Source organism: Notothenia rossii, assembly GCF_949606895.1.
Source record: "Notothenia rossii genome assembly, chromosome: 9".
NCBI classification, from domain to species: Eukaryota; Metazoa; Chordata; class Actinopteri; order Perciformes; family Nototheniidae; genus Notothenia; species Notothenia rossii.
The window spans coordinates 70,140,298-70,163,585 of NC_136907.1; the positions used below are offsets into that span (position 1 = coordinate 70,140,298).

Genomic DNA, 23,288 nt, shown 5'->3' on the forward strand with positions numbered 1-23,288 from the left:
TTGTTATCTTGAATAACCAGAATTGTATGTGAACAATGCATTATCATAACATTGTGTGCAACCAGCATCCTGACAAACCAAATAAGGCACACAGTTAATCTCATGATGTCTGCCTGTGTAAACCTGAGGACTGTAGGGCTATCAAACTCACCACTTTCATAAACCTATGCCAAAAAAGGCTGACGACTTCCTCCCCTGCTAGGAAGAATCCTAGCAGTTTTGGTCAATAACAGAAAATATGTGAATATCTATATATCTGCTGGCTTTCAATTTGGCAGATTCAGTCACACACTGCGCAGTTATTTACATACCTCTGATATGAAGCAGAAACTCACCGCAAATGATCTCAGCCAATATGACAGTCATGACTATCCCTATCAAAAAACATCATACATCTTCAAAATGGCCCCAAAAACGATAAGCTTGGTTTTGCAACAAAGCTTTTTTTGTGTTAATGGCAATGGTTAAACTTTCCCAACACATAAAGAAAGGTAAACAGATTTCGATGGACAGCAATAACTTTTTCCTAGCCATCTTCCTCTGTGCTAAACAACAATCAGGACCATGTCTGTATAAGGAATAACATCAAATGTAAATGGAGACCCCCCCCCCCCCCCCTGTGATCATGGCGATGAAACGTAAAAAATCCAAACATGCATGTGTCCGGTTCTATCTTCAGTCTCTTAAATGGTCACTGTATGCTTTGCTTTTCTTTGAGTTTCCTTGTAATCTTTATTTTTAGTCGGGGCAGCTGGCAGAGAAGAGTTGAAGGCAAGCAGACAGTCATTAGCTCTGATGTCATTATTACACAAACAGATATACACAGCTCCTGAGCGCTAAAACTATTTCAAAAGTAGCACTTTTTGCAAAAAGATGAATCATAAATTACAAAAATGTAAACATCAATGTGTAGTTTTCATGAGCATGACCCATTTCTTCAAACATACATTAAAAATAAATCCTGAACACAATCTAAAAACACAAGTTAACAATCATTTTTTGATGTTGTGTGACTAACAAATGACAGAAAACAATTCTAAATAAAATGTCAGTCAGACCAATGGTAATTAAGGGGAGCTTAATTAGAGTAGACTTTTGGTTTATGTCCGTGCAGCTGCCTGGCGTTCGTCACACGCAGACAGACTCTTTCTCCAGAATCTGAAGCTGGATCATTTTCCAACAGCCCTTTTTCATTCAACAGTAGAATGAAAACTATGTCCTTCCTAACCAACTCTGGTATTAACATCAATTTGAACATTCCTGAGTAAGAACACAGGCATATAGATTTGCAGCCCAAAGGGGGAAAAATGTATCCTCCAGTAACTCATATTACTAATGTGGACAAAGTGTTTTTGATGTCTGAGTTCTGGACCTGCTTCTTATCTGATATTTCTCTCCTGCTGGGTTCAAAAATAAAAAGGCCATGATCCAAATAAGGAGATGGGAGATCTAGAGCAAGTTGTTCCTCCAAGGAGCCTTCGGAGAGGTGAAGTTAAGATTAGAGAGGGGGGGCACAGTTGTAGAGGAGCCCAGGCGGGGATTGGCGGAAAGGGGTAAACGGTGGGAAAGGGCTGTCACTGGAGACTAGGGCTGTCTCTAAACATCCAGACAAGCTTAGATCACACAGAGCTCCAACGTCTCTCCGTCTGCATCCTCCTCTCCTCTCCTCCTTCTCTCCTCCTCTCTGCATCTGCTGGTTGCTCTCACCCTCAACTCTTCTGAGCCTCTCTTCCTCTGAGCTTCTGCAACAGCTATTCACCTCAAGTTTTCTTCCAAAGCCACTTCCAAGACACTGAGACCCAGCTGTCGCCATGGAGGCCATCAAGAAGAAGATGCAGATGCTGAAGTTGGACAAGGAGAATGCCATCGACCGAGCAGAGCAGGCTGAGTCCGACCAGAAGGCAGCGGAGGATAAATGCAAGCTGGTGAGACAAGCTGGTGGATGAGATGGAGCAATGTGTTCTTGTATAACGCTAATTTAACAAATCTGGAGTTAGCTTGGCAATAGTTAGATTCTTATTGTGACTTTCATAAATACTCTATAAGATCAAATGCTTTATATATCCCACTCAGAAAGAAGTGCACATGCTACTGTAACAATACTTATACTTTGGTTTGAGTTATGATCTGACCAAATTGTACTTATAAAGCAACACAAATATATAAAATGAATTCATAAGAGTTTAACATCAACAAGATTATTTTAATTGTGATTTTGTGTTAAAATTATATTATTTATGCTGTTATTTTGGTTGTATGTAAAACACAGTCCTAAATGTGGCATTTAGTTGCTGATCATATCAATTGGATTTGTGTTTTTTAGTCCACTATTCATGCAGATATATTGGGCTAGATTATTATTATATCTATAATAATACAAATTATTATTATTACTATTTATTTTGTTATTTTTATTTCATTATATTTATTTAATTATTATTTTTAACAGAACATGGCTCAATTTAATTAATTTGCTATTCATATATAATATTAAATTATCTGTATGTTTTATATTAAATTAAAATGCACTTTCCCTCAAGTAAATACAAAACATACCAAACCACTTGTGCAGTCTGTAGAGGAGCTTTATATCAATGTCAAGTGTTTCCCAAAGCACTGAATGCAGCCTAACAGAGAGCAGCTGATACTGAGCCCAGGGGTTTTGTCTTTTAGCGGACAGGAGAAGTAGAGGAAGTCCACAGGGACGCACAAACAGAGCGCTGAGTGACGCCTGCTGGACATTTCATCAGCAGCGAACCAGAGGGATTACTTGAAAGTACCAGAAAGGATGCTGCAGGAGTTTAAATAACTCATTTATAGCAGCTGTTGCTCTGAGGACTACATTACCCAGCATCCTAATTTACGGGAGTGACATATCAACAAAACATAAACTCCAAAAAGCAGCACAACCATATTTGGTGTTGCAGTGCGAGAGCCTTAGACAGTTTGGTATTTCCAAGGCTGACTTCATGATAGTGTCCTTAAACCACTTGATACAAGCAAAGTAGAGTCTGGAGATGTAATGTGATATTTGAGGTTGTCTAAATAGAGGCAAATATTGCACAGTTGACATCATGGGGCTACGAGAGGAATTCTAGTGAGCAGGGAGTTGGAGAGGATCTACAGTATCTGCATTAAAGCAAGTGGAAAGAATCTTCTCTGGGGTTTCTAATGTCGTAGTCAAACCCTCAGAGAGCAAAATAAGTGACAGTTGGCAGATCAGGACCCCCAGCATGTCTTGCACAAAGGAACAGTAAGCATGAAATCCTAGAAGATTATGCAGAGCTCTTTAATTTGTTTGGATGGCATCGATACAAGAGATGCTTTCTTTGCTATTCTTGGCACGATGGGACAAACATAAGAGTGCAGTTAGGATGATGGAAGGCCCTGAATATACACAAAACTGAAACTCAATCTTAACACAAGTTACTAACAGTCTGCTGCAGCAGTTAAAAGACCAGTTTATCCAAATAACAAAACAGTTTTAAGAATTCAGCATTAATGTGGCTTTTAAAAAGCAATGTCCTGGTTTGACAATCCTTCGACTTCCTCACAAAGGGTTTGAATCTAAATGACTTTCTACCAAAGAAATAGTTCTAATGAAAACCTTTCACAGCATTTTCTATAGGTGGTGGATGGATTATTCTGAAGTTGTGTTCATTCATGGTTCAGCATTCAGTCATGCATGGTTCCCAGAGAATGAATCCTAATGACATTTGTCTTCTGATATTTCATCTAGCGCCATCATGAGGTTGATATTTGAACTTTTAAGAGTCATTCTTCTACGACTAATGGATGCTTTGGTGTGACAATATTCATGTCCTACAAGAATTCATTGCATTCCTCCAGTGCTCCTCTGACACTTCATCTAGCACCCTCATAAGGAGAAATAAAAGTTCTTCCAATAGTTGGTTTTATGACTCAACACCTGTAAAAACAACATTCCCATCAGCGTTGGTGTTGAATGCTAAGAAGCAAATGTTATATGCTAAACATTTTCCTCGTGCATGTAAGCATAGGGAAGCCACAAAGTTTAGTCCTGTTTTGAGAAATGTATCTTAACTCGGGACTGCCATGTCCCCAAGTGCTTCTGGTTTTATTGACCCATCTTACTTAATCGCTTAAAACCTAAAAAAAAATAAAAATAATGATCATTTCCCTTCCCATCGCTGTATCGAAACAGTCCTGGATTTTTCCATTCAGTGTTTCATTCGTACTTACTTGGTTTGGTTTTGCTGTGTCCTTCCTGACTCTCTGTCACGTTTGTCTTCTTTCAGCTGGAGGACGAGCTGCTCGCTCTGCAGAAGAAACTGAAGGGAACAGAGGATGAGCTGGACAAGTATTCAGAGGCCCTGAAGGATGCTCAGGAAAAACTGGAAGTGTCGGAGAAGAAGGCCATGGATGTGAGTTAACCACAACGCCATCTGAAACACATTAACCACATTACAGTGGAACACCACAACTTCTAAGTTTCAGTTTTATAACGTATTGATTACCACACTTTCAGTTGGACTAAACTAAATATTATTCCATGGTTGACAAAAGACCAGCGATAGAGACACATTCAGGGTTTGCAAAGTGCCTAATGCACTCAGTCTGAGTATTGCTATCACAGCTCACACTCCCAAAAGAGTCATGCCTGAACTTGCATTTGTGACATTTGGTTGTTTCTTCAGTGATGAAACAGCAGCAACACGTATAACACTGACATTCAGATGATATAAAAACCTGTTTTTAAAGCTTTTTGTGTAGCTTTAATCTTGAAAAATGAGGGAAAATATTATGATTTAAACAAAAAAAGTAAACCAAGAAGGCAGTAAAGAGGATCTTATTGGCACATGTTTGCCATCAGATTGGATTTAAACACAGGAAGGTAAAGTATGTCTTCCAACAACCCTTAAAGGAATCCTGAAATCACTGCCTTGTATCTTTCACTTTCGTGTTGAGAATCGTTGAGAATCACTGAGTTATTGGTCTTTGTGAGGTCTGTAATGGAGCCATTTCTCAAGCACAGACATAACTTGGCCAGCCTGTAGCCGACCAGGAATCCCAGGAATGCAGCTTAAGCAAACAGAGAAGCCCATTCTGCAGTTTCTAATAAAATCAATGCTCTGGCCATTTCTGGGGGCGGAGATATTACACTCTGTGCTTTAAATGGCCTTACAGTACATACCTTAACTTATCGAAACCAATGGTCAATGACCATTATGTGATCTGTCTTTTACGGCAATGTCCCATTTACCTGAAAAATACTGTTTTGGGTTTCTCTGACCTTAAGCTAAAGGTCAAGCAGAAATATGTAGACAAATAGACTAGCTTTCCACTAAGAGTTAGATGTTTTACTTTTAACCCTCCTATTGTCTTCGTTTCCCCCCCTTACTTATGTGTTCGCGGTCAAATTTGACCGGTCCTGTTTTAACTGCTATTACATTAACACAAAAACCATTAATCATCACCACATTTCATTTAACACCCTTTCAAACTGTAAATATTGTATCAGACTACTGGTATACATGAAAAACTGCAGTAAATATACAAAGAATAGACACTGAACATGTATTGTGTGTGCTAGGTGTGATTCACATGGGGGGATTGGGCACATAAGGGGGGGGGACACATCTAGAGTATGTGTGTGTGTGTGGGTGTTTGTGTGTGTGTTTTATCTGATCCGGATGGTTACTAATTCCATTTCTTTATGGCGGTCATTTTTGACCGGGAACACCATGGGTGTTACAAAGTTGACTAAATCATCCACAATTCAATGAAAGTGGTGATCAGCAATTGTATATGTTCAAATGTCTACTGTGAAGGATATCATAAAGCCTTAATGCAATGGAATCTAAAACAAAAAAGTTATGATTGATGAAAGTAGTAAATCGGTCAGATTTGACCAGGAGGGTTAAGGTCTAGATTTTTCATCAGATTTGAAGTAAGATGCATCTTGGTAAAAAGGTTATGCCTGTGGGTTGTTTCACACACATCATTACTATAGTTTCAACTGAGATGTATTTGTATTATTGATTATCTGATTATTTTCTTGATTATCTCAGGTAATTGTTTTGTCTATTTAAGAAGTCAGAAAGTAGTGAAAAAAAGACTTATTACAATTCTCACAACTGAGAAACTGGGACTAGTGAATGTATAATATTTAGTTTATTAGAAAAGTTGCAAATATAATGTATTCTTCAGTTGGTCGAAAGCAGAGGTAATCGCTACCTGCTGGGCATTGCAGCCGGTCCCACCTCCACAGGTGCCCTCGGGCCAGCTGCAGGGTCCTCAGCTGGGACTTCACAGATGTTTGGCCCCTTTAATCTCAGTACATCTTGGTGGGACGCCTCCCTCCCTCTCCCTGCAACTGGTCCTAAAATCCTCGCTTAACCTTTATGTATAGCCAAAGCCAGACCCATAACACTAAAACTGAATTAAACACATAGCATTGAATATAAACTAGATTCCACAGTATGTCCAAAAAAACAGGTCAGATGAAACCCCTCAGGTTAAAGGTCACATTAAAATGTGTTCATTACAGATAATCCAATGCTAATTATCAGACTTGTGTTGTTCCAGCACTGCTTCTTCTTCTCCTCATAAGTTTCACACTGCAAATGATTGTGATACTTGGACAGAAAATGACATTTAAGGCTCTTCTTAAAAAATGAGGAGGAGGCATAAGGGGGCGCTGGAGGAATGTGTCGCCACCATTTACATTCCAAGCTGCTACAGGTCCACAACCATTGTTGAAAAGATTATTATCGCTTCACCCCTTCTACATGTTCATCTTTAAACCCTTTATTTCTATACAGTCTACAACTTGCCTCTTTGTCCTTTCAAAAACTTTTACTTTTCTTCCCCCCTCACACAACCATGTCTAATCTTGCATGATTCGCTTAAAGTGTCGTAGGAGTGAATCACACCTATGAATCAGATGAGGTAACTCCTTCCTGATCTCTATGCCCTCCTCCTGCAGAACAAATGCAGCCTAAGCAACACCTTACGTTTGCCATATAAGTCCACAATAGAATTGACGTTACACACCTCTTTTGTGGAGGAAACGACCGAGTGCCTTCCCCCTTCTGAATCCTGTGATGTCATCTGAGACAGGCTCCTTCACGGGATTGGAGGATCTCGCCATACATTTCCTGAAAACTCCCAGCCCTTTTTCCCCCCATCTCAACCCAGCACGTCCCTGACTTCCTGCCCTAGAAAAAAAGTTTTCCTCGCAGTCCGCAACTTTGAGGCGAATCAATAACTTTTTTCGCGGATACAGCCAGTCGATCCAGACTGCTACATTTGCCGGGCTACTTCTTTTTCTTTTGTAGAAAACAAAAAGCAGTCGATATTATGGAGGTCGTGAAGAAGAAAATCCAAACCCTCCAGCTACAAGTTGATGAGGCAGAAGACCGTGCACTGGCAGTACAAAGGGAGTTGGACACTGAACGGGAACAGCGAGAAGAAGTGAGATAATTAATCATGTATCCAACTTCAGTCGCATTTTTACTTTTATATTAACTTTTTGAGCAACTTTTATTGTGGACTGTAACTTAAGGGATTCACACGCTAACTGTCAGTGATAATGAGACACGCAACGCCCCTGTAAAGAATTTCGACCTTTTCCTGCGTATCTCATTTGAATTGTTGCCGTTTCTAACTTAAAATGTGTCAATATGATGCTTTTTAGAGGTTTGTTGGAAGAAATTGCATATTTGTAGAGACATGACGTATGAAACTTGTGTTCGGCTGCGTTATCTAACTTTAACCCGCCCTAGTTCTGCCTAAACCACCAGCAAATGCAACGACAGCTTCAGTCGATTATTACATTAACCGTCAGCGTGGTTGCTTAAGGTGTGGCAGGCTTTATACGATTTTCTCCCAATTTATGTCAAAGGTTGTTTTGTCAATCAGGCATTATTCCTTGTTCTGATCGCCCTTTGAGCTTTTTCTCCGAAAAACATTTGACACATATTAGGAGCTTCAATCCCTCCTCTTGAGCCTCTACACAGGAAGAAGAGCGCAGAAGTGGTTATCTCTAATATCAGTCCCACAGGAAACAGGCCCAGAACAGGCAATCTGTCGTCCCCCAAACATACATTTAAAAAAGTCAGACCAGATGTTCCACTTCAGATATTTCAGGGTTAAGTTTGGCCACCCTGGTTTTCTGCTTCAGCAGTTTTCAAAGTATCAGGTCAAGATTCAAAGTCCAGAACTCCTCAGGGTTGTTGAAACTGAAAACAAATAGGCCTACACGGAAAAAATCTGACTTATTGGACAGGAGGATAAAATGAAATGTATTTATGCACATAGTCTTGTGATTGGTTCCACAGCATGTAGGCATTATTAAATAATCTATAAAAAACACTCTTTATATTGAGATCAAGAAACTAGTGTGTTTCACATGAGCAGCTGGGTCCATTCTCCACAGTATCCTTCCTCTTGAGGCAGCAGCTTGTTTCCTGGCTGACCTGTGACCTCTTTTCCTCTCTGTGTTGTGTGTGTGTGTGTGTGTGTGTGTGTGTGTGTGTAGGCAGAGAGCGATGTGGCATCCCTGAACCGCAGGATCCAGCTGGTGGAAGAGGAGCTGGACCGCGCTCAGGAGAGACTGGCCACAGCCCTGCAGAAACTGGAGGAGGCTGAGAAGTCTGCGGATGAGAGTGAAAGGTGAAAATCAACACTGCCGGCGGTCATTTTACACTAACCACAAAGTTGTAGACGTATACAGTATTAGAAAATGATCATCTCACAGCATTAAGGGTCACACATTTTGATAAGGAGCTGCGAAGAAGAGCCTGACATAGGCCGCAAACATATTATTTGTAATATTTCAAGAAGATATAGATTCTAGTTTTGGAAATCTAATACAAGAAATGTAATAAACATCTCGATGGGATGTACGGTCAAGTTAGACGTTTGCTGTACGAGAAACAGACCAGATAAAACTTCAAAAAATACAAAATTAGAGCAAAAGAAGCTAAACTATGTACCACAATTTATTCAAATGTATTTAAGAATTAAAGGATAGAAGAAATTCAAAATCTAATATTAGATTTGAGTAGCTATTTCAAATATCACAGTATAACCTTGATGATTAATCAATCCTGTAATGATTATGAGTTATACATGTTAAACGTTTGGTATGTCCAGTGAAACCTATACATAAGAGCTCATTTGATGCTTTTATTGAGAGAAGGCCTGGAAAAGAGTTCTGTCACCTGCATTATTCTTAGACTCCGACCACAAAAATGAAGTCAGAGGCAGTCTGAACAAACTTTTTGTCCTTTTGAACTAAAAGTCTGTCTCTCTGTGATCATCAGAGGAATGAAGGTGATTGAGAACAGAGCCATGAAAGACGAAGAGAAGATGGAGATCCAGGAGATGCAACTCAAAGAAGCCAAACACATCGCTGAGGAGGCGGACCGCAAATACGAGGAGGTAGAAGTCAAGAAGATCACATTTCAGCGCATTTTCAGTTTGCAGACGTCAGTTCTGTTAACTGTGTTTTTTTTTTTTTACTAATCTAATGTCAGGTTGCCCGTAAACTGGTCATCCTCGAGGGCGAGCTGGAGAGGGCAGAAGAGAGGGCAGAAATTGCAGAACTGTAAGGAGAAATAGCAGAAGTTGAATGCATATTTAACACCATTGTCAACATCGATCATGTTCAGAAAATTCAGATGTGTTTCCTCTATTCAAACAGTAAGTGTGCTGACCTGGAAGAAGAGCTGAAGAACGTCACCAATAACCTCAAGTCGCTAGAGGCTCAGTCTGATAAGGTGAGTTTTGTTAATCTTCACATATTCACAACCACTCAGCTGTTCCCCTGCAGCAGCAGCAGCAGCAGAGCATTTTTAACACATTTCATTGAGTAGAGGATTGTTACCCATTTAATTGCCCTGCATGTACAGAAAGAGAAAGGCTTTATTTTCTAGTCACAATAGCTACATCGTTGTTGTTGGCAATTAAAAAGTTCCATGTTCCTCCAACAATGTATAATACAATATACTTAAAGGTAGGGTATGTAAGTTTGAGAAAACGGCTCGAAATACACCTTTTGTTATATTCCATGGAATGCTCTTAACATCCCGATAGCAATGAATATCTGAAGTGCTTTGACAAAAAATCCATACAAAAATGTCATCTGTGGAAGCCGTGGTGCTGTAAAAAGCACGACCAATCATCTGAGCCGGCCCGGCTAAAGTAACTGGATGGCCTACCTGCCTGTCAGCCTTCCATCTGTGCACAAACTGATCTCGTGCCCTCATTGGTCATGTGCGCGTTCGTGTGTGTTGGAGGAGGGGCTCTGTAAAGAAGTGGCAGATTTTCTCCGGTCATGTATTTTCAAATTCTAGCGCACACGGGCCGGTTTCTCAAACTTACATACCCTACCTTTTAAAAAACATAAAAATGACATAAAATAGTACCAAAGGACATTAAAATACATGTGGATTAACTTGGTTTCACGATTAAAACCATGTGGTATTTATTGTGTTTGCAATGAATTTCCTTTCCTTTCTGTCTCTATAGTACTCTCAGAAAGAAGACAAATATGAGGAGGAGATTAAAGTCCTGAGTGACAGACTTAAGGAGGTAAGTTTATGACCACTAGAGCTATATTCTCTGAAGGAATCTGCGTCAGAATGATTAATATGTTTTTTTTTTTTTTAAAGGCCGAAACCCGTGCAGAATTCGCAGAGAGGACAGTGGCGAAACTGGAGAAGACCATAGATGACTTAGAAGGTACACTTCATTTTCATTCTTGTTTTCAACCCTTTACTGACCGTTCTTTACTCAACCTTTGTTCAAATCTTTAATTTTCTCATTCTTAATCTCTGCTCTGATTTTTCTCTTTCTCCTCCTGATTTTCCATCCTGGTCTTCAAAATGTCTGCCTTGTCCTCCACCTGCTTTCCTCTCTGACCTTCAGACGAACTGTACACTCAGAAACTGAAATTCAAGGCTATCAGCGAGGAGCTGGATAATGCCCTCAATGATATGAACACCTTGTAAACGTTGCCTTTACCTCAAGATGCTTCCACTTTCCCTTTTCACTACTTCCCTGATTTAAAGCACTTTGTCTTTTACTTTCTCTCTTTGCACTTACTGTCCCTTGCTCCTTTTTTGTTAAACTAAAGCTGAATAAAGATATTTTCTCTCTTTTTACTGTCTCCTGTCATTTCAGTTAAGCCTTCTCTTCCCCTCGTTTCAGCTGTAACATTTACTTTGTTAATTTGCCATCATGAAAAGGCCTTTGTAGGATTACTTCTTGTGTTATGTTAGTCTGCTTCAAACCGATTTTCCTAGCACTTATGTACTCATTTAATCTTTTCACTAACCCAGCCATTGTGTTTCACATCTGCTGTTACTTTCTATTGCAGAGAACCTATCAAAAGAGAAAGAGCAAAACCTAGGAATGCAGCAAGTCCTGGACCAAACACTGCAGGATCTCAATAGCTTGTAAAATGCCAAGAACAACATCAAACGAATGAAAAAAACAAACATTTGTTTTGTAAAGGATCTTTTCTATATGCCATCCATTCCCTGTAATTCCTCTCTAGTCCTGGTTGTTAAAAACATGTACCCCTTTTTATATATTTATGGTTCTTTTGTTTCTTCCCCGCTTTTTTTAATAATGGTTTTGGGTCCAAATGATAATCAGTTTGGTTGCTGGAAAATGCGTTGTACATCAAACTCTGAGCACAAATAAAACTGATGAAGATGATGACATGAGTTGTATGTGTTATGTTGACGGTGTGTGTTTATGCACCATTTTGCACGCACAAAGAGCTCACCATTTAATTAACATGTGCTAACATGCACAGCACCCTTTGCGCTCTGCAAAGTCAAAGATACTTCTTAGCTGAAAGCCTTCCTGATCCCTTAACAGTAATGTCATTTACTGATATTTGTTTTTTTATGAAGGTGTCAATGTCATCTCATTAACCACAGCAATCAAATGACATATGACCAGATAAGTTCAATGTTAAAGATGACTTAAAAAAGGGGAAAAAAAGTTGTCAATTGTCGAAATAACATACATTAAGAAGTCCTTATTACGATGTGTATTGCCAAGTAGGCTTTCACTTAGCAATCGCTCAAAGTGTATTTATATAGCCCAATATCACACATTTTACTCTTAACATAAGAAGGTGGATGTCAACAATCCTGTGGGAGCCATCATCGAAGAAGTAGCATGGTGAGAATCTGGCAGGACCAAAGTGACAGGCTCAGCCACGACTCAGGATCCCACCGTAGACAGACACCAACAATACATTTGGGGAAAGCTGGGTTTTTTGGAACATGAGTACACGGGTACAAAGAGAAAGAAGCAAGGTGTCCCCCGACAGTCTAAGCCTAGCAGCAAAACTAGGGGCTGAATATAATCAGCCTTACAGTAGCTTTATCAAAAAGGAAGCAGTATAAAATATTATGATACACTATATTGCATACAAAATATATTGGTTTCATTGCACTGTTGTCTTACATAATACTCTTTTACATAATACTCTTAAGTATTGATATTTTATTTCTATATTTATTTGCATGGCATTTAATTTTGAGAAAATCCAAAAGTAAAACGTTTTTTCGGTAATAAGCTGTTGTAACGAAATATATTTGTGTGAACTGTATACATGTAAATCAGAAACATATGAGCTAAAACAGAATTGAAAATGAAATATTGTACAGGAATAAAATACTGTTTACTGTAATAATAAATAAATACAATGTAAGTATAATATTAATACATGGGATTTTTATAGCGCTTTTCCTAATGCTCAAAGAAGCTTTACATAAAGGAAATAATTAAAGTATAAGTACTTCAAGAATGTGGACTTGGACTATGGTTAATACTTCCCACACTAGACGGAAACAGTGACTGAAGGGTAAACGCCCACTGGTGACAGTTATAAACTGCAGGGAGATTCCGGGCCAGCAGGCGGCGTTATTTCAGTATATTTCAGTACCTCCACATCACTGGTTCGCCGGGCGGGATTTCCGCAATAATATCAAGTATGGCGAAGACATACGACTATTTGTTTAAATTACTGTTAATCGGCGACTCTGGAGTCGGGAAGACCTGTGTCCTCTTCAGGTTTTCAGAAGACGCCTTCAACTCCACGTTTATCTCAACCATAGGTACGGATTTGATAATGCACGCTGTCTTTCTGTCTGTTTACAATGGTCCGTCTCAAGGGCTCCGTCTACTTGCTGGAATGCTAGCTATGCTACATTTCCGGCTGAAAGTAGTTTATCTTTTTCATTAATAAAGACTTTTTGGTTCTTCGAGATGTCATTAATATAATGTAACTCGCAAATACGAGATGGCACGGGAACATATCGTGACCTATGTGTTTTGAAGGAGGCTAGGAAATTGGTAGAAATATGTGTGTTTCATTGTAATTTTTTTGCCTTGTGGTTCCACTTGCTAGCGGACGTTTGCGGTTAGCCAAGTAGCTTTGGCGCTAGCCAGTAGGTTCTGTCTATATCCTGGTAAGACACCGGAAAACCTTACATGTAGCACACTTTAACTGGTTAATTTAACCATGATATATGCGCTTTTGTTCTTTTATGCTCTTAGTAATGCTTTATGACATGATAAGACACCAAGACGCCTGTTAATACCTTTCCACAAGTGACATTTTTTTGTATCGCAGTAGGTGTCGGCCAATGTTTGACAGGTACCGCTAGCTAGCAAACTATCGCTATGATTGACATGCATCGTACTTCTTTATCCCTCTAGGCATTGATTTCAAGATTAGGACAATAGAGCTTGACGGCAAGAAGATAAAGTTACAGATATGGTAAGTTGTTCGTTATTTATTACTTGTTCCAGAACATTTCATGCGCTGGTAGGGTTTTTGTCAATATTTGGTTAGTAAAGTGCGGTGGCACCCACTTTTTTCAAGGCAACGTTAATGGTTCTCATAGATGTACAGTAGGATGCCTAAACATCATTAACACTCTTAACGTTCGAGTATTTTTGATTTTAAAGTCGTGCAATTCTTTTAAGATGTATGTACGTGTTCTAAAAGGCAATTTTAGCATATTTTATTTCACTTTTATCTATAGTTTGTTAATTACAGCCTACAAAATGAATTCATCCAAAGCCAACCTTTACATTCACCTGCAAAAAGTCAATTTAAAAATAAATAACTTTACATAGCTGGCATATTTTACTACAGTTAAACAATGATTACAATTTCCACAAGTTTTATACAATTATTTTAAAAACTTGTTTCATGCATTTGGTATATATTCTTTAACTTTCTGATGCATTGAGATACTTTTTGTTGTTTCTCAGGGATACGGCCGGCCAGGAACGCTTCCGAACAATCACAACAGCCTACTACAGAGGAGCAATGGTGGGTGTCTCTTGTTTTTTCAGACAAATGCAACATAACCCTTTTCCTCCTTGAAGGAACATATAAGTTGCTTTAATACTCAACACATTTGATTTACTGTTTTTTTTTTCTTCAGGGCATCATGCTTGTCTACGACATCACCAACGAGAAGTCTTTTGAAAATATCAAGAACTGGATAAGGAACATAGAGGAGGTAATAACTGGCTCAAATATGTCCTATTTTATCTGCCCACTTCTTCAAATATCCAAATGACAGCATGTGTAGAAGGTTGTTTTCATTACATTTCTTTGCTCTGGATCCAGCATGCATCATCTGATGTTGAGAAGATGGTCCTCGGCAACAAGTGTGACATCAATGACAAGCGGCAGGTGTCCAAAGACAGGGGGGAGAAGGTGAGAAGCTTGGTTTACTTCAAATCAATACGTTGTCTTCAAATTATATTTGCTCATTAAGAATATTGGTATGATAAACCAATGAAAAAGACTGATGGTCACCTCCTTTATTTATTTATTTCTTTTTAGCTCGCATTAGAGTATGGAATCAAGTTCATGGAGACGAGTGCAAAGGCCAACATCAACGTGGAAAATGTAAATATACATTCATCCTTGAGTTATAGTGTGCCTAAAAGATTATAGATCAGCCATGTAATAACATTTTTTTTTCGGTTCACAGTCATTTTTGACACTCGCCAGGGACATCAAATCAAAAATGGACACAAAGCTGGTAAGAACTCTTCGATAATACCACTTCGTTTTTGGAAATGGGCAAATTGATAAATGTTACAATTGCTTTTGAGCAGCTTAAAAAACTATCCATAGGCCTCTGGTTTTAGAAAGTATTTGAGGACTGTAAAGAAAGTGGCTGAACTATATAAGACCAAGCAGTTCTACATGACAGCAGTGACCTTTTTATTTGTCATTTTCACAGGAGGGCAACACGCCGCAGGGGGGCAGTCACGGAGTCAAGATCTCCGAGCCTCAGAAAAAGAGTAGCTTCTTCCGCTGTAGCTTACTCTGAGGACCGAGGCCTTCGATACTGGCTTCCAGCTGGCTGGACAAAAATGGACTGTGCTTGCTCTTAGCACTTCCTTCCCCTTCCTTCTTTCTACCCAGTCCACACAATCCATTATATTCCTAGTAAGAGGAGGACTTCCCCTCCTCTCTTCCTCTTCTGAAAGCTTCCAGCGGTGCTTCTCTTTCATTCTAAGGAGATCTGTTGTCTTCATGGGTCAGAATGCTTGACTGGTTGAGATAAAAACCAGGAGCATTGACCAGATGTTCCTTATCACACAAAACACAGGCTTTTTCTTTTGATGTAAGTCTCTTTGTACAATGCCCTCATATTTCACACAGCCAGTAGCACAACTGAAGATGAGAAAACGTTAAATTAATGTTCTGGGATTGCAAATACAAATGTGACGTTTAGATCTATTTTTAAGTGCTATTTCCCGTTAAGTGATAAACATCAACCGAGACTGAAAGGCTTGAACTGAAGTGAAACAGAGTTGCACAAGCTTTCCTTGTCATTTGAGGAGTTAACACTCGTGCCATGCATAAAGCAGTCAAGGGTCAGAGAGGAATTGGATTAAAATATCTTACATTTGAGTTCAGTTCTCTGTTGACCATTTGAGTAGCTTAAAATAAGTTTTAACATCCGGTCCTGTTCATCGCACCCTGCCTTCCACTCTTTTATCTTTTTGCAGCAGCTGTCATGTTGAAAGGCAGATTGGCAATCCAGATTTCTCTTTAGATAAACTTCTGCTGGCACATTTTTAGTAGAACTTTGGTGAGGTGACGCGTTCCCGCTTTGGCTTTCTCTGGTGTAGTGACCTGAAGGAAAGGATTGTACACAGGTGTGGAAGGGAAAACGTGCAGAAGGTTACCCTTTTTACAGAAAGATATCAAGATGTGTTCCCATTATAATTCAAATAATCCTTCAAAATGAAGTCCAGCGTGTAATGAGAGGGGGCTGCATTTAGCCATTATTTGTATTGATTATTCTGCCACTGCATTCTTTGATTATTCGATTTGAATTTTGGTCTCTAAAACATCTACAAAGTGGGGAAAATGGCTATTTTTAAAGTCAAGGTGACATCTTTAAATTAAAAATGTTGTCATATCAACAGTCCAAAACCCAAAATCATTCAATTTAAAATCACATAACACAAAGAAAATCCTCGCATTTGAGAAGCTGCAACTAAACGTGTTCTATATTTGCTCTAACATTTAATATCAACGTTTAAATACGGTTGCATTCAGTTGATTGTTTCATGGGATTGCTTTAAAGCGTTGGCCGTTTGACTTTAAAGTGTTGTAGCAGCTCTGATTCACAGTCAAGCTAAATGACGTCTCTGGTTATTTGATCAGAAATTAAAATCACTTTTGAATTTTTCACACTATAAGTGCCCCCCCCCCCCCTCTTCTGCTATCCATGCAGCTCTCCTTGCACTTTACCAGTAACTCGTGTTTTGTGTGTAGTCTGTGCCAAGTGATAGTTTTGCAATACAAGTACTTACTTAAAAACATTTTGAGTCTTGGTAATATATTGGGCATAATTCCTAAACTCTTTTTTACCACATCTACTTATAAATGACTTGATATCCTTTGCTATTTCACTTCTAGTGATCCACTGCCCTGGTATTAGTTCACTGAAAAACATTGCCCCGATGTACTTATATATATTTATATAAAGAAAAAAAAGCCTGTTCCTATGCTACTGCCCTGCCAAATTATAGTTTAAAAAAGTAATGTTTCTTGGCTTATTACATGAATGCTGGCTTGGTGAAAGCTGAAAGGTGCTCCCACTAGTATTATTGTGCGTTTGTGTTTGACAGTGGCCCTTTAGTTTGACAGCTAGGTGGCACCAGAGGCACAGTATGCACTATAGATGAACACCTGAACTCACATTTTAATCAGTATTTTATTAAGAGCGCGAGGCACAGTGAGCTATACCTGTGTGATCCAAACATGTACCCACTATTTGACATCTATTTCCACTGTTCCTCATGTCTCCTTCCTTCATTTCTCACCAGTCTGAAAATCGAACTCCTATATGCACAATATCGAGGGAGGATCTGCTTCTGCTTGCCTGCACTTTTTTTGTATTATTATTATCAATTCATTTGGGACCTCATGGCCATTTGTCTTAACTGCTAATACTCAGTTCTGTCATAGGTGAGCTATGCATTGTGAATCTTGGACCTGTGCATATTTGTGTGATGTAATTTCAGACGTAGACCTGTACAGTTGAATGTATGGGCTTTTTTGTGTGTCACTCGTTGAGCCAAAAACAGGACTGTATAAACGGCATTGCAACAACAACGCGAGTTGAGTTTATCATGATGGAAGATTGAATAGAGAGAGCCTGTAAGTGTGGAGCTGTTTTCCCTCTCGAGTGATACTGTAGCTTTGATTCATAAACAGAAACGTTGGGAGCAGACTTTAGAGAGACTCTGAACTGCGTCATTTTCATCTGAAATGAACCTCTCTCTTTGATTTTAGTTTTGATATCATATCCTTTACTAACATAATGTACATCCCTTTTTACAGCCATATTTTCAATCCATCGATTTGTGAAGTACACGGGAGAATAATAAAAATACATTTTGAAGAAAAAAAGTGAAAAAAATTGTAAATATCACATTGAAAAAAAAAAGAGATCTACTTAAATTGTACTGTACTTTCTAAACCCATATGAAAATGTATCTACAGTTTGTAGATATCTGTACTTTTGATTTAATAAAATAAGATTATAAAACTAACTTTATTTCTATTCACTGTCTTTATTGGCTGCCAGTTGACCCCATGCAGCTTGACTGCTTGCACAACAAACGCTTCTCTCTATTCGGACCGCTATAACCCTGTGGATTATTCTGGCATGTGTTTTGTTTTATACTCTTGTGTAACTGATCCCTTTTTCGATACAAAACAGATCTGCTGTTGATGGTCATAACTAATGAGGCTTGTCTTTAAGGCTTCGTCCATGCCTGCATGTGATGATAAGCCTGCAGTCACACCATGACTTGTGTTATTTCTGAAGAAGAATCAACTTGGTATGTGCGTACAAATCTAATTTGTCTTCATGCAACATGTCTAAGGGATGATTTTCTCTGATATAGATCAGTAGGTTTTTATTGGTTTTTTTAAACAACAGAAAACACAAAAGGCACATTTTAGTTATTCACAAGATTAGATTTTGTTGCTTGAGAAGTCACACTTTCCAGACACTCAGTCCATCATTAGGTGGTATTAAGATTAAGAAATAAAGGAAAGCTTCATTTCTTTATATCCGTATGTGGAAGGTGCTGTGAACAGAAATAAGAGAAGTTAGATTTATTCATTAGAAGTTAAAGTTAAGAACAGATATTATTATATTAAAAAAACATTGGATGACGGTCATTGATACAAAATATGTAATGATGAATTGTTCTTATGTATCCTTTGTAGGGGTTCATCATGTGGTTATCTCTGGCCTACCTCAGAAAGTCTGGAGCTCGGACGATCATGGTCTGGAAGTCCTCCAGGGAGAGCCGTCCGTCGTTGTCCAGGTCCGACTCATCGATCACCTTCTCGCACACCATCCTCACCTCGTCCTCCGTCAGCTCGTTACGGGTCAGTTTGTTCAGAGTCTTCTCCAGGTCGGACTTGCAGAGAAAGTCATCATTGTTGAAATCTGGCAAAAGATAGAAATCAAGTAGGAAATAATCTCAATGAATTGTGGACATAAAAGTATGTTTGAATATGTTGACTAGGGCTTGGTGGATGTTTTCCACTATTTGGACATGTTATGGACCAAACTGTTGAATAAATATAATAATAAATATTCAGGGTTTGAACTATATCTCTAAATCGAATAGCATTAATTATTTGTCTTACCCCGTAATGTTACTGCTTTTTCCTTATCCATATTAAGGCATTGTTTAAACATTCTTTAAGCCTTACGTACTCTCCCAGTCCGCCATTAGAGAGTTCATTTGAGGTATCTAGCTCATCATAACACAACCCTTCTGTTACAGTATGTCCTCCTCTATTGGTCTGAATAATGAATGAAAATCTTCCTTGACCCATGACCATGGCCATGTGTATGTAACTTCTTCATCTGTCAGCATTTGTTAATTAGAGGGGGGGCACTATTGCAGAGCGCAAACTGGGCTTTGAAGAGCTCTTTGCCTCTATAATGGGCCCCTTAATCATTTATAACATTCCATGCACCATCCGTCATGCTTACAGCTCCCAGACTTTGCACCGTGGTTCATTTTCATAAGCCTGCACATTGATGAAATGTCAAAATATACTTATGTTTAACAACTGTTATGAAACTGGCTTCATAGTTCAAATGTTTACAAGGGATTAGATGAATGTGTTGCACACAGGCTAGGTATCAGCGTGGTTTATCACACGCTTCAGTTAGGCCTACATGTTTCCTAATCTTCAGTTTGTAGTCCTGAAGATCCCGGGCTGTCGTTAACAGCTCAAAAATCATACTTATTATTATATTACAATCACATTATGATCTGTAACCATTATTCCTGATGACATTTCCTAATGTTATTGTGTTTTACTTATAAATATGATTTCTTTCTTATTCCTTTACACAAAGTGATGCAGTTTTTCAGGTTCTCATCTGGTTGGATGCAAACACACTACGTCTGTACAATACTGCACAATTCTTGGTATTTGAACAACTTTTTGACAACTAATCTGAAAATATATTATAGCATATAAAACATGTAATGTTGTTGGTGTATTATTTATATGTTATGCTAATTTCTGCATGCGGTCACCTTCAACATATGTTCAAGCTCAGTTTGAGACCACTTCCATACCATTCACTGAATTAGGAATTAAATGATCAGAAGAAAAGAAAGAGGGGATTCAAAGTGAGAATTACGTTCATTTGAATTAATGCTCTTACACCAGTAGTATCTGTGGAAGATAAAGCCATTCTCAACTAAATATATTTTTAAAAATTTGATAACCTCCATTTGATTTTTAAAAATCTCTATTACTTTCTTTTATATTTCACCATATATTTTGAAAGCGTAGTAGGCCTTGAGGTCACGCGGGGCCATCTCGCTCAGGACTGAAAACATGTCCAAGAAGTCGTCCAGGGTCATGTTTCCCTCTCCGTCGTCAGAGAAAACCTCGGCGATCCTCTGACGAAACGGGTTGTCCTGCACAGAGGGGACACCAGCACCTCTTTAAGTTAAAACTGATGAAATCACAAAGCAATAAGAACCGTTTCCTGTTGGTCTGATGGCTTCGCTGTGCTACAAGATTGTGTTTATGTTCAATTTATATATAATTTTCTTTCATAGTTTCTGTTATTTTAAGAACTCAAAAAAGCTCTTCAATTTGGATGAATGTAGGACAAAGTACAATCTAACTCTCCCTTTCTCAGGACATGTCAGCGACAAGCATGTTAACACATATGTTTACCTCCCTGTCATTGTGTAAAGAGGCATATAATTGACCCATTTCAAACAAGTGTGCCCTGAGGGACGCACCAGCTTTCTTAAAGTTTAAAGGAGTCGGGTAACATATAACGTTTCAAATAATTCTGTCGATTAGTTGGCCATTAATTATGTATTGGGAACACAGGGAGTGGGTCTACCTTCAGCTCTGGCATGCTGCCAATCAGCTCATATGGTAGCTTCACATCTGGCTGGCAGGTGTAGTCGAGGGGAACGAGCTGCGGCGCCAAATCCCGATAGCGGTCAAACAGTCTAGGAAAGGTTGAAAAAAAATGTCTTTCAATATTAAATTACAAGATATCGTTTAATATAATGCATTTGATATTACATGGGGCAGATCGTATCTAAGAAATATTAAAAAAAACTCTATTTCTCTCTTTTTATTATCCACACGGAAAACAATGTCTTCTTAGCACAGTCAAGCAAGAATTCAAAACAATGTGATTTCAATGGTAGCCTGCCCCACAGTAGGAGAGGCCTCATGATATTGTGGTTTAGAGTTACAGTAAAGTATTGTGCAGAACAGAACAGAAAATGTGCTGTATAATGTCTAACCAGCAATAACTTTGATACAACAAGATTTTGATACCAGTCAGATAATTTGATTTAGGAGAAATGCTATAATTTAATTTCTCACCTGAGAATTTCTTTCCTTGTAAAATATGTACAGTCCTGCAAAAACAATCAGATTATGGCAGGAATGTTGAGAAAAATAAAAAAAGGTATGATGCAGCGTTTCTTAATCACTTGTTTGACACTAGTTCTAGAAAAATGATTCCGCACAATATAAAACCTCGTAAAGGTCATGCATTTTAAACCATTTTTCACCAAGATATATTTGCCACAAAAACTACTTATACTTAATCTTAATATCTGTGTATACTCTTAAAAAAACATGTAATATTATTTCTAGGGATATTAATATAGGTTAGAAATACATGTGATATTACTATATGTATGTTTACCTTACTACAGAAGTAAGGTCACTGATTTGACATCAAAACAGGTATCTAAATAAGACTATCACTTGATTAAAACATGCCACTATGTATCCTGTAACTAACTTAACACCACAAATGGCCTCTGATGCATTGACTGTAACAAGTCCAAATACTTTCCTTTTCGAACTGCATATTTGGAGGTTGAGACATGACGTCTGACAGGCCTATTGCCCTTGTTTACAGATGCTGGGAGCTGGTATTGATAAGCGATGCACCAAAGAGAATGAGGCTAACCGTCTCAGTCAGAAAAAAACGGGATTGACACCAACCTGATAGGAATCGAGCTGCTGTGCTGTGAAGATGGTCTGTTTATTCCCCATGTCCGAGTGCACAAACGCCAAGCCTCAGGTCCATCGCTGCTCCAGCATCTACTGCTTTTTTTGGGTGTGTGGATATGTCAGATATGAAATGCTGGCACAAAAGGAAGCCGGAGCCAAAGAGGAGATCAGGTGTCGGGCTGCCACCGGGCCTTTGGTCCCCATTATAATGGCAGCATTTCATTGTTTTCTCCATTGTGAATAGCAGCCCCTCTGACAATGAATAAGGGCTGTCGTCCAGCATCATGCCAAGTGGTATCAACCCCTTTAGTGCCACTGTATGGCCGACGCCTCGCTCACAGCTCGGGTTACACTCTTTAGAGACGGGGTATTGTAGTGGGCAAATAGACTTTTTGATGGGAGACAAGTTTTGTTTTAGTTGAGACCTCCATTATTGGGTATATCCAACTATTGAATGCTATTTCTCCTTCAGCTTTAGCACAGGTATTACATTAAGCTCAATGATAATGCATTGAATTGAACAGCAGCACTATACGATCAATGCATCCCACATTCCCCTCACTGTATTGTGCTCTGCAAAAGAAATAAGGAAGACATTAAATAGGAAGGAAAGGTTTTTAGTAACAAAAAAGATATTTGAAATGCTTATCCTTTAAAAAGTCCAACATGGTGCAGTTTCATTTGGGAGAATCGACTGTATCTCAGTGGGCACAGGCATGGGGGTCTGGACCTCTTCAGGAAGCCCCATAAAATGTAATTGGTTGCCAAATCCATCTGTGATGCAATTCACTGTCAAAACTTTAAACCTCCAATGAATTTAATATATTTAGTTGATTAATAAATCCATCCATTTTTCTTGTGCTTGTTTAGGACAAGGTCATTTGTTCAAAAGCAGTTTTTGGACAGTTTATTATTATGATATGAAATGTAGTATGTACTGTTTTATGATAAAAATATGATTTGACGGTAGGATATTAACCCTCCTTGTTTGCCATTATACTTCGGCCTGCCCTATGATCATGAAACAGGTATAACATGTATTTCTGTGAGGTGTTACAAATCTTTGGACCACTGTTGGGGAAATATTTTCCAAGGCCCATAACTTTGACCCAGTTCATCAGTTCATACTGTCCTGACTGAGCACACGCACCTGTAACCTTGGCTGCTGTGCTCTCAGTGTTTTGTC

General features: G+C 38.8%; 3 protein-coding genes across 6 annotated transcripts; 2 read left to right on the forward strand and 1 right to left on the reverse strand.

The window, feature by feature from the left end:
- Window positions 1–1,607: 1,607 nt before the first annotated feature.
- On the forward strand, window positions 1,608–11,709 carry LOC307018609 (tropomyosin alpha-4 chain-like). Of its 4 annotated transcripts, none has more exons than XM_079648932.1 (9): window positions 1,608–1,925; window positions 4,278–4,403; window positions 8,522–8,655; window positions 9,309–9,426; window positions 9,522–9,592; window positions 9,689–9,764; window positions 10,516–10,578; window positions 10,659–10,728; window positions 10,915–11,148. In XM_079648932.1, exons 1-9 carry the CDS (start codon window positions 1,812–1,814, stop codon window positions 10,995–10,997), a joined length of 855 nt encoding a protein of 284 aa, XP_079505058.1. In that variant the 5' UTR covers window positions 1,608–1,811; the 3' UTR covers window positions 10,998–11,148. The 4 variants fall into 4 exon arrangements, with proteins under 4 accessions (XP_079505058.1, XP_079505057.1, XP_079505060.1 ...); XM_079648931.1 differs by lacking the exon at window positions 10,915–11,148 and adding an exon at window positions 11,366–11,709 and having other exon boundaries at window positions 1,618–1,925; XM_079648934.1 differs by lacking the exons at window positions 1,608–1,925; window positions 4,278–4,403 and adding an exon at window positions 7,056–7,455.
- Window positions 11,710–12,932: 1,223 nt separating this feature from the next.
- LOC307018796 (ras-related protein Rab-8A-like) lies at window positions 12,933–18,111 on the forward strand. The gene is made up of 8 exons (XM_079649224.1): window positions 12,933–13,124; window positions 13,729–13,789; window positions 14,290–14,350; window positions 14,466–14,543; window positions 14,654–14,743; window positions 14,873–14,938; window positions 15,024–15,074; window positions 15,279–18,111. Exons 1-8 carry the CDS (start codon window positions 13,001–13,003, stop codon window positions 15,366–15,368), a joined length of 621 nt encoding a protein of 206 aa, XP_079505350.1. The 5' UTR covers window positions 12,933–13,000; the 3' UTR covers window positions 15,369–18,111.
- On the reverse strand, window positions 16,060–22,197 carry cib3 (calcium and integrin binding family member 3). Its single transcript, XM_079649225.1, has 6 exons — window positions 22,094–22,197; window positions 21,461–21,495; window positions 20,964–21,075; window positions 20,376–20,523; window positions 18,827–19,022; window positions 16,060–18,654 (listed from the first exon to the last, which is right to left on the reverse strand). Exons 1-6 carry the CDS (start codon window positions 22,142–22,144, stop codon window positions 18,633–18,635), a joined length of 564 nt encoding a protein of 187 aa, XP_079505351.1. The 5' UTR covers window positions 22,145–22,197; the 3' UTR covers window positions 16,060–18,632.
- Between the last annotated feature and the right edge of the window lie 1,091 nt (window positions 22,198–23,288).